Genomic DNA, 14169 nt, shown 5'->3' with positions numbered 1-14169 from the left:
AGGTTTTCGGCCTCACTGACATATTGAATTACAATACATGCAGGGTACACAGAGATCAATGGAAGCTCCTGCTCATATTGCAGGTTCAGAGTGTGCCAGGGCCTGGCCAGCTACCTGAACAGCTAAGGAGAACAATACCCAGACAAACCTATAATGTTCCCCCAAAACTGAAGGGGAGCTCAGGTCTAGAATCGGCCTAACAGCACAGAATTACTGTACCATCTGGCAACATTTCATCTTTTTCTCTCTCTCTTTTTTTTTTCTTCTTGACAGCATCTCTTCTCTGTCATCCTGACTGGAGTACAGTGGTGTGATCACAGCTCACTGTAGCCTCAAGCTCCTGGGCTCAGGTGATTCTTCCACTTCAGCTTCCTGAGTACCAGGACTACAGGCAGGTGTCCACCATGCCTGGTTAATTTTTTTTTAACTTTTAAGTTCAGAGGTACATGTGCGGATTATACAGGTAAATTTGTATCATGGGGGTTTGTTGTACAGATTATTTCATGACCCACATAATAAGTCTAGTATTCTTTAGTTGTTTTTTCTGGATGCTCTCCTCTCTCCACCCGCCACCCTCCAACAGACTCCAGTGTGTCTTGTTCTCCTCTATGTGTCTGTGTGTTCTCATCATTTAGCTCCCACTTGCAAGTGAGAAAATGTGATATTTGGTTTTCTGTTCCCGTGCTAGTGCACATATATGCTCATCATTGCAGCACTACTCACAACAGCAAAGACATGGAATCTACCGGCTAGTATTTTTGTTTTAATTTTTTGTAGAGACAGAGTCTCTTCTTTTTTTCTTTTTCCCAAGCTGGTCTCGAACTCTTGGCTTCAAGCAATCCTCCTGTCTCAGTCTCCCAAAGTGCTAGGATTACAGGTGTTAGCCACTGTGCCCAGCCTGTGCTCCATCTTTCTAATCCCATTCTGTATATACAGTGATTTTACTTTACTGAAGGGACAAAAATTGAAGAATTAAAAGCAATCAGTGAGAAACTGGTTTCTCTCTTACTGACTACTTCTCTACTCCAAGGTAGCCTTCCATGGTTTTAACTAATGCTGTTAGTCAATATTACAGTTTGACCCTTTCTGGAGATGTGAAAGGATTGCAATTACTGTCCTCTCTGTGGTTAGGAGGGGTTCTGTCACAAGTCCTGGCCAATACAGTGTGAGTAATGTGCCAGACAGTGGTAGCCATCAGCCTGGATTCCAGAATGTGGATGATGTATAGTTATGTACAGCAAGTCCAAGCAATAAATAAATCTTTACTGTTTCAAACCATTAAGAACTTGAGGTTGTTTGTTACTATAGCATAACCCAGTAGGGTTTCTTAACCTTGACACTATGGACATTTTTGGCCAGATAACTCTTGCTGTGGGAAGCTATCCCTTGTATTATAAGATGTTCAGCAAGATCCCTAGCTTCTATGCACTAGATGCCAATAGGCCTATCTCATCTCTCTCCGCCCCATTTGTGACAACTAAAAATGTCTCCAAGATTGCAAAATTCACCTTTAGTTGAGAACCAGTAACTCACTCCATCCTAATGACAGAACGTTCTACAATTTTACCTGTATGGCACCACCAAGTTAACTAAGCTTTTTAAAAAACTACTAACTGCATAACTCCCCAAGCTATGCTCCCCTACAGCTTGTGAATTAAAAGGACATTCTAGGCTCTCTAATTAGATCTTATCAACAGTAACTTCAATCTTCCCTAATTAATCTAGTGTTCAACCCAAAGATGCCCGTTTTCTATCTCTGAGCATGCTGTGGGATACCTGCTTTCTAGAAACACATCATTACCTGTCCTTTGCCATCCTCCTCTCTATAAAGATTCTTATCTTTTAAAGCCTATTTGAACATCACATTGCTTCCTTAAAGTGTTAAATATCACTCCAATTATTTCTGCTTGTCCCTCTTTCTTCTGAGCTAAAAAATTACTACCAGTTATTAATGAACTTTCCTTCTATCACCCTCAGCCTTGTACTACTATAGTTATGCACACTGATGTCTGACCTATATATCCATGCACAAAATTTAGTGAGACTCTGGGTTTTGCATGTACCAAACAAAAGTCACTCAGGTTCTGCTGCATGAAGAGTGAAGGTACAGAATCAATACATACTAAACTGCAACAAAACAGGATACATTGTTTTGCAAGAATCTTCAGGACAGGAGTACTTTATATCCTGCATGTGGCTACTGCTGAGTTAACCTAGACCCTGTATCTTTTGTTTTTCCTTCATAATCACATGCTCTGATATAAATAACTAAACATAAAGACATCAATGGAATTGCTACAAGGCAGTATGTGGTCATCCATGCTGATCTGCTTTTAGCATCTAGGCAGATTAACTTTCAAGGTCTCACTGGAAGTAAAAGTAAGGAATGAAGTATAGCCTGCCTCTCTCAAAGGAGACTATGAAAGAATTTCTGGGTTAATTTATAAAAGTTGAGGGGTTGTAGAAAGTCATGTTGAAGCCAATAATAAAAAAGAAAGGGGAGGTATGAGGCAGGAAAGGGGTCAATGAGTAGCAAAATCATTGAGAACAAAAAGGAAATATAGTGTTGTCTCAAAGGCCATCAATAATCGCCTTCCAGGAAAATCCAGAAAAATGCCTTAATCAATTCTCAACTTCTCCGAAGCTTTAGCAATTTGTGCCGAGTGACCTTTCCCTTTTTGGAAGCTCCTCTACCTGCCTTCTCACTCCTGAGCCTACTACCACTCACATTCCAACATTACCTTATTCTCCTTTCACATTCTTGAGACTTTCAGCTTTGGGGCTTTACGTTCCTTCCCAACATGGCCTCTCCTCAGGAAAAGAGAACTCTCTAAATCAGGCGTCCCCAGACTTTTTACAAAGGGGGCCAGTTCACTGTCCCTCAGACCACTGGAGGGCCGCCACATACTGTGCTCCTCTCACTGACCACCAATGTAAGAGGTGCCCCTTCCTGAAGTGCGGCGGGGGCCGGGTAAATGGCCTCACGCCTGCTCTAAATAAAGCCATTCCAACCTCTTTCTTTCCACGCCTTCACTGTGAGAAGTCATCTTCCCTGAAGGCTTTAGCAAAATCCCCTATGTTGCTGCTTTCAAAATTTTCATTATAACTTCCTAACCCTCACACAAAACCCAGTCCTAACTCCTAACTGCCTACAGGATACTTTTTTATTTTATTTAAAAAAAAAAAAAGAGAAAGAGAAAGAAAGAATAATAATAATAATAATAATAATAATAATAAAAAGAATGAAAGAGAGAAAGAAAGAGAAAGAGAAAGAGGGAGAGAGAACGGGGGTGTTACTTTATTGCCGGGGGTAGAATGCAGTCTAAAAATGGGTATGCCTATAACTGTGCTTAATAATGGAGACACGAAAAAAACGAGGGAAGAAAATAACAAGCAGCCAACCAATATTTCATTTAAACCTGTAAGTAGGTGTGATGTGGTACTGATAGGAATGTATCTTTTGTGTATTTAAAGTGGAAAGTTCTATAAATATTAATTAAGTTTACTTGTTCCGGATCTGAGTTCAAGTCCTGGATGCTGTTGTTAATTTTCTGTCTCATTGATCTGTCTAATATTGATATTGGAGGCTCCCACTATTATTGGGAAACTTAATAATAATATATGTGAGTTTAATACTGCCATTTAATGTTAGCTGGCTGTTTTGCCTGTTAGTTGTTATAAATTCTTCATTATGTTGATACTCTTTACTTTTTGGTATTTTTGGTATTTTTTAGAAAGGCTGATACTGGTTGTTCCTTTCTATGTGTAGTGGTTCTTTCAGAAGCTCTTGTAAAGCAGGCCTGGTGGTGATGAAATCTCTGAGTGCTTGCTTGTTCACAAAAGATTTTATTTTTCCTTCGCTTATAAAGCTTAGTTTGGCTGGATGTGAAATTCTGGGTTCAAAGTTCTTTTCTTTAAGGATGTTGAATATTGGCCCCCACTCTCTTCTGGCTTGTAGGGTTTCTGCTGAGAGATCTGCTGTAAGTCTGATAGGATTCCCTTTGTGGGTAACCTGACCTGTCTCTCTGGCTGCCCTTAGTATTTTCTCCTTCATTTCAACCCTGGTGAATCTGACGATTATGTGCCTTGAGGTTGGTCTTCTTGAGGAATATCTTTATGGTGTTCTCTGTATTACCTGGAGTTGAAAATTGTCCTGCCTTGCTAGGTTGGGAAAGTTTTCCTGAATAATATCCTGAAGCGTATTTTCCAGCTTGGATTCATTCTCTTCGTCACATTCGGGTACACCTATCAAACATAGATTAGGTCTTTTCACATAGTCCCATATTTCTTGGAGACTTTGCTCGTTCCTTTTTATCCTTTTTTCTCTAATCTTGTCTTCTCATTTTATTTCATTAAGTTGGTCTTCAACCTCTGATATCCTTTCTTCTGCTTGATCAATTCTGCTGTTAAAACTTGTGCATACTTCACGAAGTTCTCGTGTTGTGCAGCTCCATCAATTCCCTTATATTCCTCTCTAAATTGTGTACTCTTGTTAACATTTCGTCAAACCTTTTTTCAAAGTTCTTAGTTTCTTTGCATTGGGTTAGAACAAGTTCTTTTAACTCACAGAAGTTTCTTATTATCCACCTTTTGAAGCCTGCTTCTGTTAATGGAACACACTCATTCTCTATCTGGCCTTGTTCCATTGCTGATGAGGAACTGTAATCCGCTGTTGAGGGAGAGGCATTCTGATTTTGGGTATTCTCAGCCTTTTTAGGCTGTTTTCTTCCTTTCGTTGTAAATTTATCCATCTGTGGTCTTTATAATTATCGTCTTTGTAATTGGGTTTCTGAGTAGACGTCCAACTTGTTGATTCCCAGTGCCCGGAATCTGAGCAACCCACTGTGCCGGCTAAAACAGTGGTGTTAAGATTGATGGTGCTTCTATGGAGGCCAAGGTGGGTGGATCACCTGAGGTCGGGAGTCCAAGACAAGCCTGACCAGCATGGTGAAACCCCGTCTTAAAAAAAAAAAAAAAAAAAAAAAAAGATTGATGGTGCTTTTCTGACTCTGCACTAAGAACCTCCGCACGGAGGCAAAACCGCCTCGCCGACCACAAGAGACGTGCTGGCGACCCGTGGGGCTCCTCCGCTGGGAATCTCCTGGTGCATGAGCAACAAAAATTTGTCTGAAAGTGTGGTGTCCTCTTGTTCTCTGTGCTTTCACTGGGAGCTACAATCCCGAGCTGCTAGTGATCAGCCATTTTGGTTCTCTCTCCGCCTACAGGATACTTTACTTGCATGTTCCACTTTCAAAGATACTCAACAAGAGGCTTATCTCCAAAACCCACTACTTTTTCCTATACCCCAGATTCAAAACTACTTATAGAGAGTTTCGGTTGAAATAAGTACTTCTTTCCTTCTTCACTTGAACTCAGCTGATATGGCTGGCTATGTCCCCACCCAAATCTCAACTTGAATTGCATCTTTCAGAATTCCCATGTGTTGTGAGAGGAACTCAGTGGGAGGTAACTGAATCATGAGGGCCAGTCTTTCCCATGTTATTCTCATGATAGTGAATACATAGTCTCACAAGATCTGATGGGTTTATCGGGGGTTTCCACTTTTGCTTCTTCCTCATTCTCTCTTGCTGCCACCACATAGGAAGTGTCTTTCCCCCTCTGCCATGATTGTGAGATTCCTTCCCAGCCACGTGTAACTGTAAGTCTAATTAAACCTCTTTCTTTTGTAAATTGCCAAGTCTCTGGTATATCTCTATAAGCAGCATGGAAAAAGACTAATACACCAGCTATATTACTCATCTCCCTCCTAGAAAAACAAAAAACACAAACAAAAAAAACCAAGCAAATGAAGTGGTAAGTAAATCCTATGTGTCCTCTCAGTTTTACACCATCCACTCAAGTGCCCAAGCCAGAAACCTGGACAAAATCCCTGGCTTTCTCCTTGTCTCTCCATGTCAACCACAAGCCTATAAATTCTCTCTCATAAATTTTTCTAGAATCTATCTACTCCATATTCTCACTGATGCCTCTTTATTATGGGCCATTCTCATTTTTCCTAAGAATAATTAACGAGCCATCAAAATAAAGTCACCCCATCTCTGGTTTGCAAAACTATAAGCAAAGTAATACTTCTTTTTTTTTTTCTTTTCTTTTCTTTTCTTTTTTTTTTTTTTGAGACGGAGTTTCGCTCTTGTTACCCAGGCTGGAGTGCAATGGCGTGATCTCGGCTCACCGCAACCTCCGCCTCCTGGGTTCAGGCAATTCTCCTGCCTCAGCCTCCTGAGTAGCTGGGATTACAGGCACACGCCAATATGCCCAGCTAATTTTTTGTATTTTTAGTAGAGACGGGGTTTCACCATGTTGACCAGGATGGTCTCGATCTCTTGACCTTGTGATCCACCCGCCTCGGCCTCCCAAAGTACTGGGATTACAGGCTTGAGCCACCGCGCCCAGCCTGCAAAGTAATATTTCTAAAATGTAACTCTGATCATGTTATCCTCTGATTAAAATCACTCATGCTTCCCCATTGCCTTTAGAACAGAGTTCAAACTAGTTTACCTTGCTTTACAATTCCTAACTCCACTCCCTGAAGTCTATCTTCACTCTGTATTAATTACCAGAACAAATCCTGTTCTTGCCTGCCTCGTTCCTTCACATGTGTCATTTCTGTCATATGAAGCATTTGCCTAACATCTGTTTCAAGCTCAGCTTAGAGACTTTTTCCTCTCGAAGATATCCTTGGCCTGCCAAACCTGGATTAAATAATTTTATGTGCTATCAGGTTACTAAACATCCCTAATCATAGCCATACAGTCATTTTACAATTGCCTGGTTATTTATCTTCTTAGAGAAAAATTATATAATGAAATTAACTTATTTCCTATGCACCTAGAATAATACCAAATCATCTCCTGTGTTTTGTGGTTCAAGTGAACAATATATTTGGGAGAAACTAGGAGCTTTGTGAAAGTAGAGACCTACCCATCTTGTTCATTCCGGCTTTTGCTCGCACAGCAGCTGGCACACTGAGGTGCTCGCTTAATACTCAAATAACTGCTGTATGCGTTGACTGAAGCCACTGGTACCTCTGAATGGGTCAGATGGGGGGATACTACTGTTTCCCTCTCATAAAGCAGTACTTGGCACAGGCCTAAACATATACTATTCGTTTGAATTCTAGGTTGATTAGAGATAAGTAAAATATAGTAATCAGCTAACATTTATCAATCACATTATTATGATGCCAGGCATCAATAGTTCAATAAACTTTAGGCATATCATCGTTCTTTCTCTAGATCTAGTTATCATTGTGTTTCAATAATTCATCTGCTTTTCCCACTAGATTGTATTCTTTGAGGATAGAAATTGCATCTTAACATCTTTCCACCCTATGAAAGTTCTAACAGTGTCTGATATATATTAAGTAGTAGGCAATCAGTAGAAGTTTGAAAAATAAATGATAAAAATAAATCTGGATTTTTCTGGAGCTTGAACAATTGTTGAGCTCCTGAAAAACAGCAAAATCAAATAATTTATGCAACTAACTGGAAAAGCTGTTAGTGGTGTCATCTAATCATTTAATTCAGTTTTAGCCTCACTATCCTCATTTGTTAACAAAGATAATGCTACCTTCCTCACCGAATCATTATAAGAATTACATAAAGAAATGAATACAAAGCACTTATGACAGTGCCTGGCACACAGTGCGTAATAAATAGTAGCTACTATTGTGACGATGATGGGTATTGCATAATACACAACAAACTAAATATGTTCTGCTTTTTCTTTTAATATATTGTTCTTAAATCCCTTGCATTTTTTAAATGAATATCTGATGGATAGACAGCAAAAGGAAATTTAATTACAGATTCAGTATGCCATAAAATATCACTGTTTATTCTGTTTCTGCATTAAGGTAGGATACACATGCCACAGACAGGCACTAAAGTATCAGACTTTACAAATCAGAAAAATCTAGTAAGTTTTCTATGCAGTTATACAATTAAGTAGTCACTAAAATATTCAGAATTATTCCAGTCAATGATAAAGATGCATTATGAGAGAATACATCTTTTTAAGGGGTGGGAGGAATCAGGGAAGTGCAGACCATTTGTTAAAAATTTAAAAAGTGCCAAAGCTTTCATCAAAAACTGTTAAGAGTTAAAGGAACAGGATAAAAAGAAATAACGGGTAAAAATAAACTATGGCTACAAGGAAGAGAAAGGAAAACAATAACTAATAATTATAGAAAATAAGCAGGCCACTGGCTCCATTTTCTAAAAGGCACATTTTTATTAAGCTATTTTCTTAGAGGACAGGTGAGGGAAAGGGCAGGTCAAACTGACAACTGGATTTACCTTTGTACTTGTGCTTGGGTTTATGAGGTTTTTTGCTTGAAGGAAAGAGAGCTAAATCCAAATTATAAGAGTAAAATATTTTAACTGTTTTAAAAAAATCTTTTAAATTATAAATATCTAATAACATTTTATTCTTAGCTCTTGTATTTCCTCAAATAATTCCTGAGGAGCACAATCTTTTATAGTATAAAATTTAAAAGAAAATGGAAAAGCACTCATTAACATCTCAGACTGTTATGAACAACTATTACTGTCCTAAATTCATATATTTTGGATCCATGTTATTTAAAAAAAAAAAAGCCATTTACAAAGACTGTGCTACTTGTAGTGACTAACCCAGAAATCTAAGTGAAATCAAATGGTTCTCTTGTAGAACAGAGATTTCCCCAAAGAAAGAACTAATTCACTTACCAAATTTAATATTTATATAGTCATGACATGAAAATGAGAGCATAAGATATAAATTCTTTGATTTTAGTTTTTAAAGTAAAAATTGAATAAAAGACACTATGCCATTTTGCCTTCAAACAGAATTATTTCAGGCAATAAAAAAATAGAAGGAAATATATAGTTCACAGAGAAAAAGAAATTCCTAACTCAAAAAGTTTGCAGTTTTCTTTGTATAACAATAGTCTGTACTCAATAGCAAAAGTTGCCTGCTTCATTAAGCTCAATAATCACTTATCATTAATCAATTTTCACCAATTCCCATGACTTACATAGAATATCATTTAATAAGATCTCACTTTATAATACTAAATAAAATATTAAGTATATAACCATAAATATTCAAAAACTTGATTTACTTATGGTAAAATCCTATCTATGTCCTTAGATATTTTCTAAAGTTTTCAATAGCAAAATTTAAAAACAGAAGTAAATACTCTTAAGCATCTGAAAATCACTGGGCTATAACAAGTACACACATCAGAATTAATTTTTATTGCTAGTTGGGTAACAAAAAAAATTACTATAACATAAACAATCATTGGAGTAAGAGTTCTAATTATCCTCCTCTTACCTGTTACTTGCGGTACATATGGTACTGACAATCTCTCAACACTATATCCGCTTCCACCTAGTGACTCCGCAATCTTGTTGGTCAGAAAGTACAAATCTTTCTCATGCTTCTCTAAAGATTTTGGAAGCCTGCCAAATTCATCAAAACAACAATCATTCAGCATTTTATTGAGCAAAAATAAGTTACTATGCAAAACACTGCAGAGCAAAAGCCTCAATATTCTAAATATAAACACAACATAAACTGTAGTTAGTAAGAGAAAAATCAGTATATTTTAGGCAACGAATGAATTTGACTCTAAAAACACATAGCATGTGGTCCCATATGCTAACCATTCTGCAGTGCTGCTTCTCCCAGTAACGTTCCAATAGCGAATTGAGCCTTATATTACTCTGTTGATCTCCACTCCTTAAGTCACAAAGAACACTAAATGTAGCTTTTATTGTCATGTTAATTAAAAGGTGTACTGAAAAATGTAGGTCACTGATCGTTAATGAAAACCACATTAGCCAGCTAAGTGTTAGGAAGTACCTGGCCACTCACACTGTTTCACTTTCCTTTCAAACTGCTTGATATTATCTTACGATAATGCTTTCAATACAAACTGCTTTTACAGCGCTAAAGTTCAAATAAAGTATTATTCATATATATACTTTTCTTTAGAGAATAAGGAATAATGCAGCAAATATCATTGATTTTTCCCTAATACATTCTTTCTTCTACCATATTATGAGTATTGTTACCTATTACTGAAAGGGTCTTCAACAGGATACTGTACTCTCTTAAAGGTTTGATCATTTACATATGAGAACATAAAATATGCTATATTTAAGAGACCTATCCCACATTTTTTAAAAAGTGGGGTAAGTGTTCTTATTCCTTTTTTTTTTTTTTGAGATGTCTTGTTCTGTTGCCCAGGCTGGAGTGCAGTGGCGTGATCTTGGCTCACTGCAACCTCCACCTCTCATTGTCAGGTGATTCTCCAGTCTCGGCCTTCCGAGTAGCTGGAATTATAGGTGTGTGCCACCACATCCAGCTAATTTTTGTATTTTTTTAGTAGAGATAAGGTGTCACCATGTTGGCCAGGCTGGTCTCAAACTCCTGATCTCAGATGATCCATCCGCCTCAGCCTCCCAAAGCGTTAGGATGACAGGTGTGAGCCACTGCGCCCTGCCAAGTCTTCTTATTCTTAAAAATTTTTTCAAGATTGACTCTATGTTGTGCATGAGTCTACATCCACAATGTGCAAGGCTTTTTATAACAAAGGAGATAATTAAATGAATTAAATGACAGACACAAAATGAAGATTAGCTTAAAGCACCAGGAATTATTACAATAGTTTACTCGTTTATAATTATTATTGATGGGTTTATGACATAAGTACTGTATCCTTAAAATGTAAAGAATTAACATACATGCACTTATCTCTGAAGATATGCTCTGGTAGAAAATAAGGAGCTTCCATAGTTCGAATTTCAATAACCTGAAAAAAATATTCAAAAATAAAAATCAAAAACTCCCACCCTCAGGACCCTGATATAAAACTTTGTAAAACAGCTTAAAAACAAAAAACTTTGAACACTTATAAGCAATATCATCACGTTGCTTTTGAATTTAAGCTAAGTTTACAGCCTAAATATAAAGTTTATTTTGTTTTCACATCTATTAATTTTAAAAGTAGCAGATAAAACTGACAAAATAATATATAAAGCAAAAAATGATGACACATTACATTCGATTAAGCCTAGTACGATAAAGCAAGAATATCTATTTTCTCAAATACACTATTTTGGGAATCGCTTTACAAATCACCATCTTCCACCTGCTGCATTACCTTTGCAACCCGTGTAGAAGGTGTCAAGGCACTCGTGTGGTCTGGCTCCTCCAATGAACTGTGAGCAGAGGTAGTCTGCTTTTGTAATACTTATTTCTTTAGTGATGGGCATCAAATATTCAATCAAATGTTTGATTTAATGAATGGATGAGTTTGTTTCTTAGACTACACTAAAAGCCTACATTTTATTAAGGACTAAATGATGTGCTTTCAATTTAAGAAAAAGAAAGTTCTCTCACAAATGTCTTTAAAGGTGGACTTTTTCTGCTAGGTAAGTTAGGGGCTTTGAAATGTTTATTAAGTCAGGCAAATCACGATTTAAGAGTTGCTGCTGAAGAAAACAAATATATTTGAAAGACATAGGACAATTCTCTGAGATGTACATTAGTTATTCAACTTTTGGGATCTGCCTCAAGTAGTTTAGAATAAATGACAACAAAAGAGTATAATTTAAGAAACTTTAGATACTAAGATTCATAATGGCTCAAAGGAAAAAACGTCATAGAACAAATCACATGAGGTATTCTAGGAGAAAACCGTATATTCCATTCAACCACTACATTTAAAAATTCTAATAAAACAACAGGCATCTAAGAAAATATAAAAACAGTAGCTACAGTTTTAGCTGTAGTTTCAATTTACTGGCTGAATATTTTTTTTTCTTTTTGTCTTTTTATTTTTTTTTAGTAGAGACGGGGTTTCACCATGTTGACCAGGATGGTCTCGATCTCTTGACTTCGTGATCCACCCGCCTCAGCCTCCCAAAGTGCTGGGATTACAGGCTTGAGCCACCGCGCCCGGCCTGGCTGAATATTTTTATAGAATTATCTTAATTTGATAATCACCAAAGTTAAAAATAATCATCATTGGAATAAAATTAGCCATGTTGTACAAAATTCAAGTTTAAGAACTTTTCTAAATACATTACCTTGCTAACATGCTGGCAAAATGCAGGGACAGCTATCATCTGACTGACAAAGTTGAGATACGCTGCAACCAGTGCCATGATCCCACAACGATGGAACATTGGCAAATTATCCTCATTGATAATTGCACTGTCCTTTAATAAGAAACAAACACATCAGAGATCAAGTTCTTATGCTGTACCAGCATTTTCTCTGATTATACCGGAAAACTGCAGGTAGTCTGGAATGCTAACGAAAATGCCACTTTATCAGAAATTATTTTCTAAAAGAATTCTGAAAGGAAAATAAATGTTTATTTACAAGAGTGTTAAATTTTTCAACTTAAACTCTCTTCCTTAGGAAACTTTTCCTGTTCTCATATACATACACACACATGCATATATAGCCACTGCATACTGTCCTTCTACTATATAACACTTACACAACTCTATTTAAACAACTGCCTGTATGTAATTCTTATTTAATGACTATCTTCCCCACTATACTAAGATTATCTTCCACACTAAGAAGTGAGGGTACAGAAACTGGTTTTTCTTCTTCATCACAGTAACCCTGTGACCTTGAAGGATATTTAGCATACAAATTGATGCTCATTCAACATATGTAAAAAGAATCAATGAAGAATGTGATCATAGTGTTGTATACTTTAGATTAAGAAGTAGATATCTTCCTTTTAAAATTCAAGTCCTTAGATAAAGACAACACTTCAAAGATGGTGTCTGCTTTACAAAAAACTTTTCTGCAGTGATTAGTTATGAAAGCATACCTGTAAAGCAATGGCCAATCGAATGAGATCAATAACTACTTCTTCATTAGCAAGTTCAATAGTTATAAGAGCAAGAGAAGTATAAAGTAGTTCATAGTTTTTCTGAACGTTGTCTTCCTCTTTACAACCCAAATATATGTGACGATATAGCTGTTGCCCATTCTGAGGAGAAAGGACAGAGGAAAAAGGTAATTTTGCTTAAAATATAGAAAAGGCAGAGTTCACGTGCATACACTTTTACAATGGAGCTATATTATTATATAGCTTAACATGGAAATGAAATTTAAGTTGATGATCAGATGGTCAAATTCCAATGACTAACATCAATCAATATGCTAATATACAACTATAAACTAATGTTAGAATTGAAGACAAACCTTAAATAAAAATAACAAGTAAAAAATAGTTCCTGTGCTAACAATGAAAATGTTTTTTAACAGTAATTTAAAAAAAAAAAGCAAATTATGGATTGACTTGAGAAAAAAAGTCAAACGGATGGCAGAATCCTGGGAGATACTTAAGCAATACAGCCTCAGCAATGACAAGTAATACTGTGCTGAGAGGAAATGCACCCAGGCTCTCCTGACTGGGGAACAATCCTTGTGCTGTGGGTTAGCTGTTCAGAGAACAGCATCTGCAGGTTCTGTTATATTTTGGCATGGAGTCTCTGAAGGTGAGTCTAAAGCCTATTAACAGAAATTCCCCTGGTATTGCATAGAGGTTTCCCCCTAAACTAGACTAATCTGAGTATGTTAAAAAAGATTATTAAAGCCCTTCCTAGATAGGTGAAATGCCATTTCCAGTCAAAGTGGTGACATTAACTCAATTAGCTCTCAATTGTAACTGTCCGCTGGAATCACTGGACAACTGGAATGATCACCATGCTCTTGCCCTCCCCACTTCTCACACTGTCCACCCTCCTCTAATATGATGTAACTGGTCAGTGGCAAAGCACAAGCATCAGTATTGTTCAAGCATAAAGCTCCCCATTTGGTTATAATATGCAGCCAGGGTTAAGAACACTCATTTTTCCCATGTTGAGAGACTTTAGGCTTAATATTCCATGCCTATATCTCAGAAGGTTCTTCTGATCATTTTAGGAGAAGAAACTGGACAAGAAGAGCACAGACTCTTCTGAAGCCAGTCTGTCTGTAACAAGTATGTATTCTGCTTTGTTCTCTATCTGATGTGTAGTTCTCCAGCTGTGACAGTGACTGTGTAAGTCTGTTTAAATCTGTGGTATAGTGTTAGTAAGCTTTTTTTTGGCTACAGATAAAAAGCTACCCACCAGATTCCTTTATTTC

General features: G+C 37.0%; 1 protein-coding gene across 10 annotated transcripts in view; it reads right to left on the bottom strand.

Annotated features, from left to right (window-relative positions):
* The window catches only part of EFR3A (EFR3 homolog A), a 101250-nt gene that overhangs the window by 16734 nt on the left and 70347 nt on the right, over positions 1–14169 (bottom strand). For all 10 annotated transcript variants that reach the window (XM_039464555.2, XM_039464554.2, XM_074387145.1 and 7 more), the window contains exons 15-18: positions 12866–13027; positions 12102–12233; positions 10755–10822; positions 9340–9467 (exon numbers count right to left, since the gene is read on the bottom strand). In XM_039464555.2, the coding sequence (XP_039320489.1) occupies positions 9340–9467; positions 10755–10822; positions 12102–12233; positions 12866–13027 (490 nt within the window). The remainder of the gene's footprint in view (positions 1–9339; positions 9468–10754; positions 10823–12101; positions 12234–12865; positions 13028–14169) is intronic.

The sequence above is a fragment of the Saimiri boliviensis genome, chromosome 15, assembly GCF_048565385.1.
Source record: "Saimiri boliviensis isolate mSaiBol1 chromosome 15, mSaiBol1.pri, whole genome shotgun sequence".
Taxonomy (NCBI): domain Eukaryota; kingdom Metazoa; phylum Chordata; class Mammalia; order Primates; family Cebidae; genus Saimiri; species Saimiri boliviensis.
The sequence above is the reverse complement of the archived record's forward strand: the minus strand, read 5'-3'. Positions and strand labels throughout refer to the sequence as shown.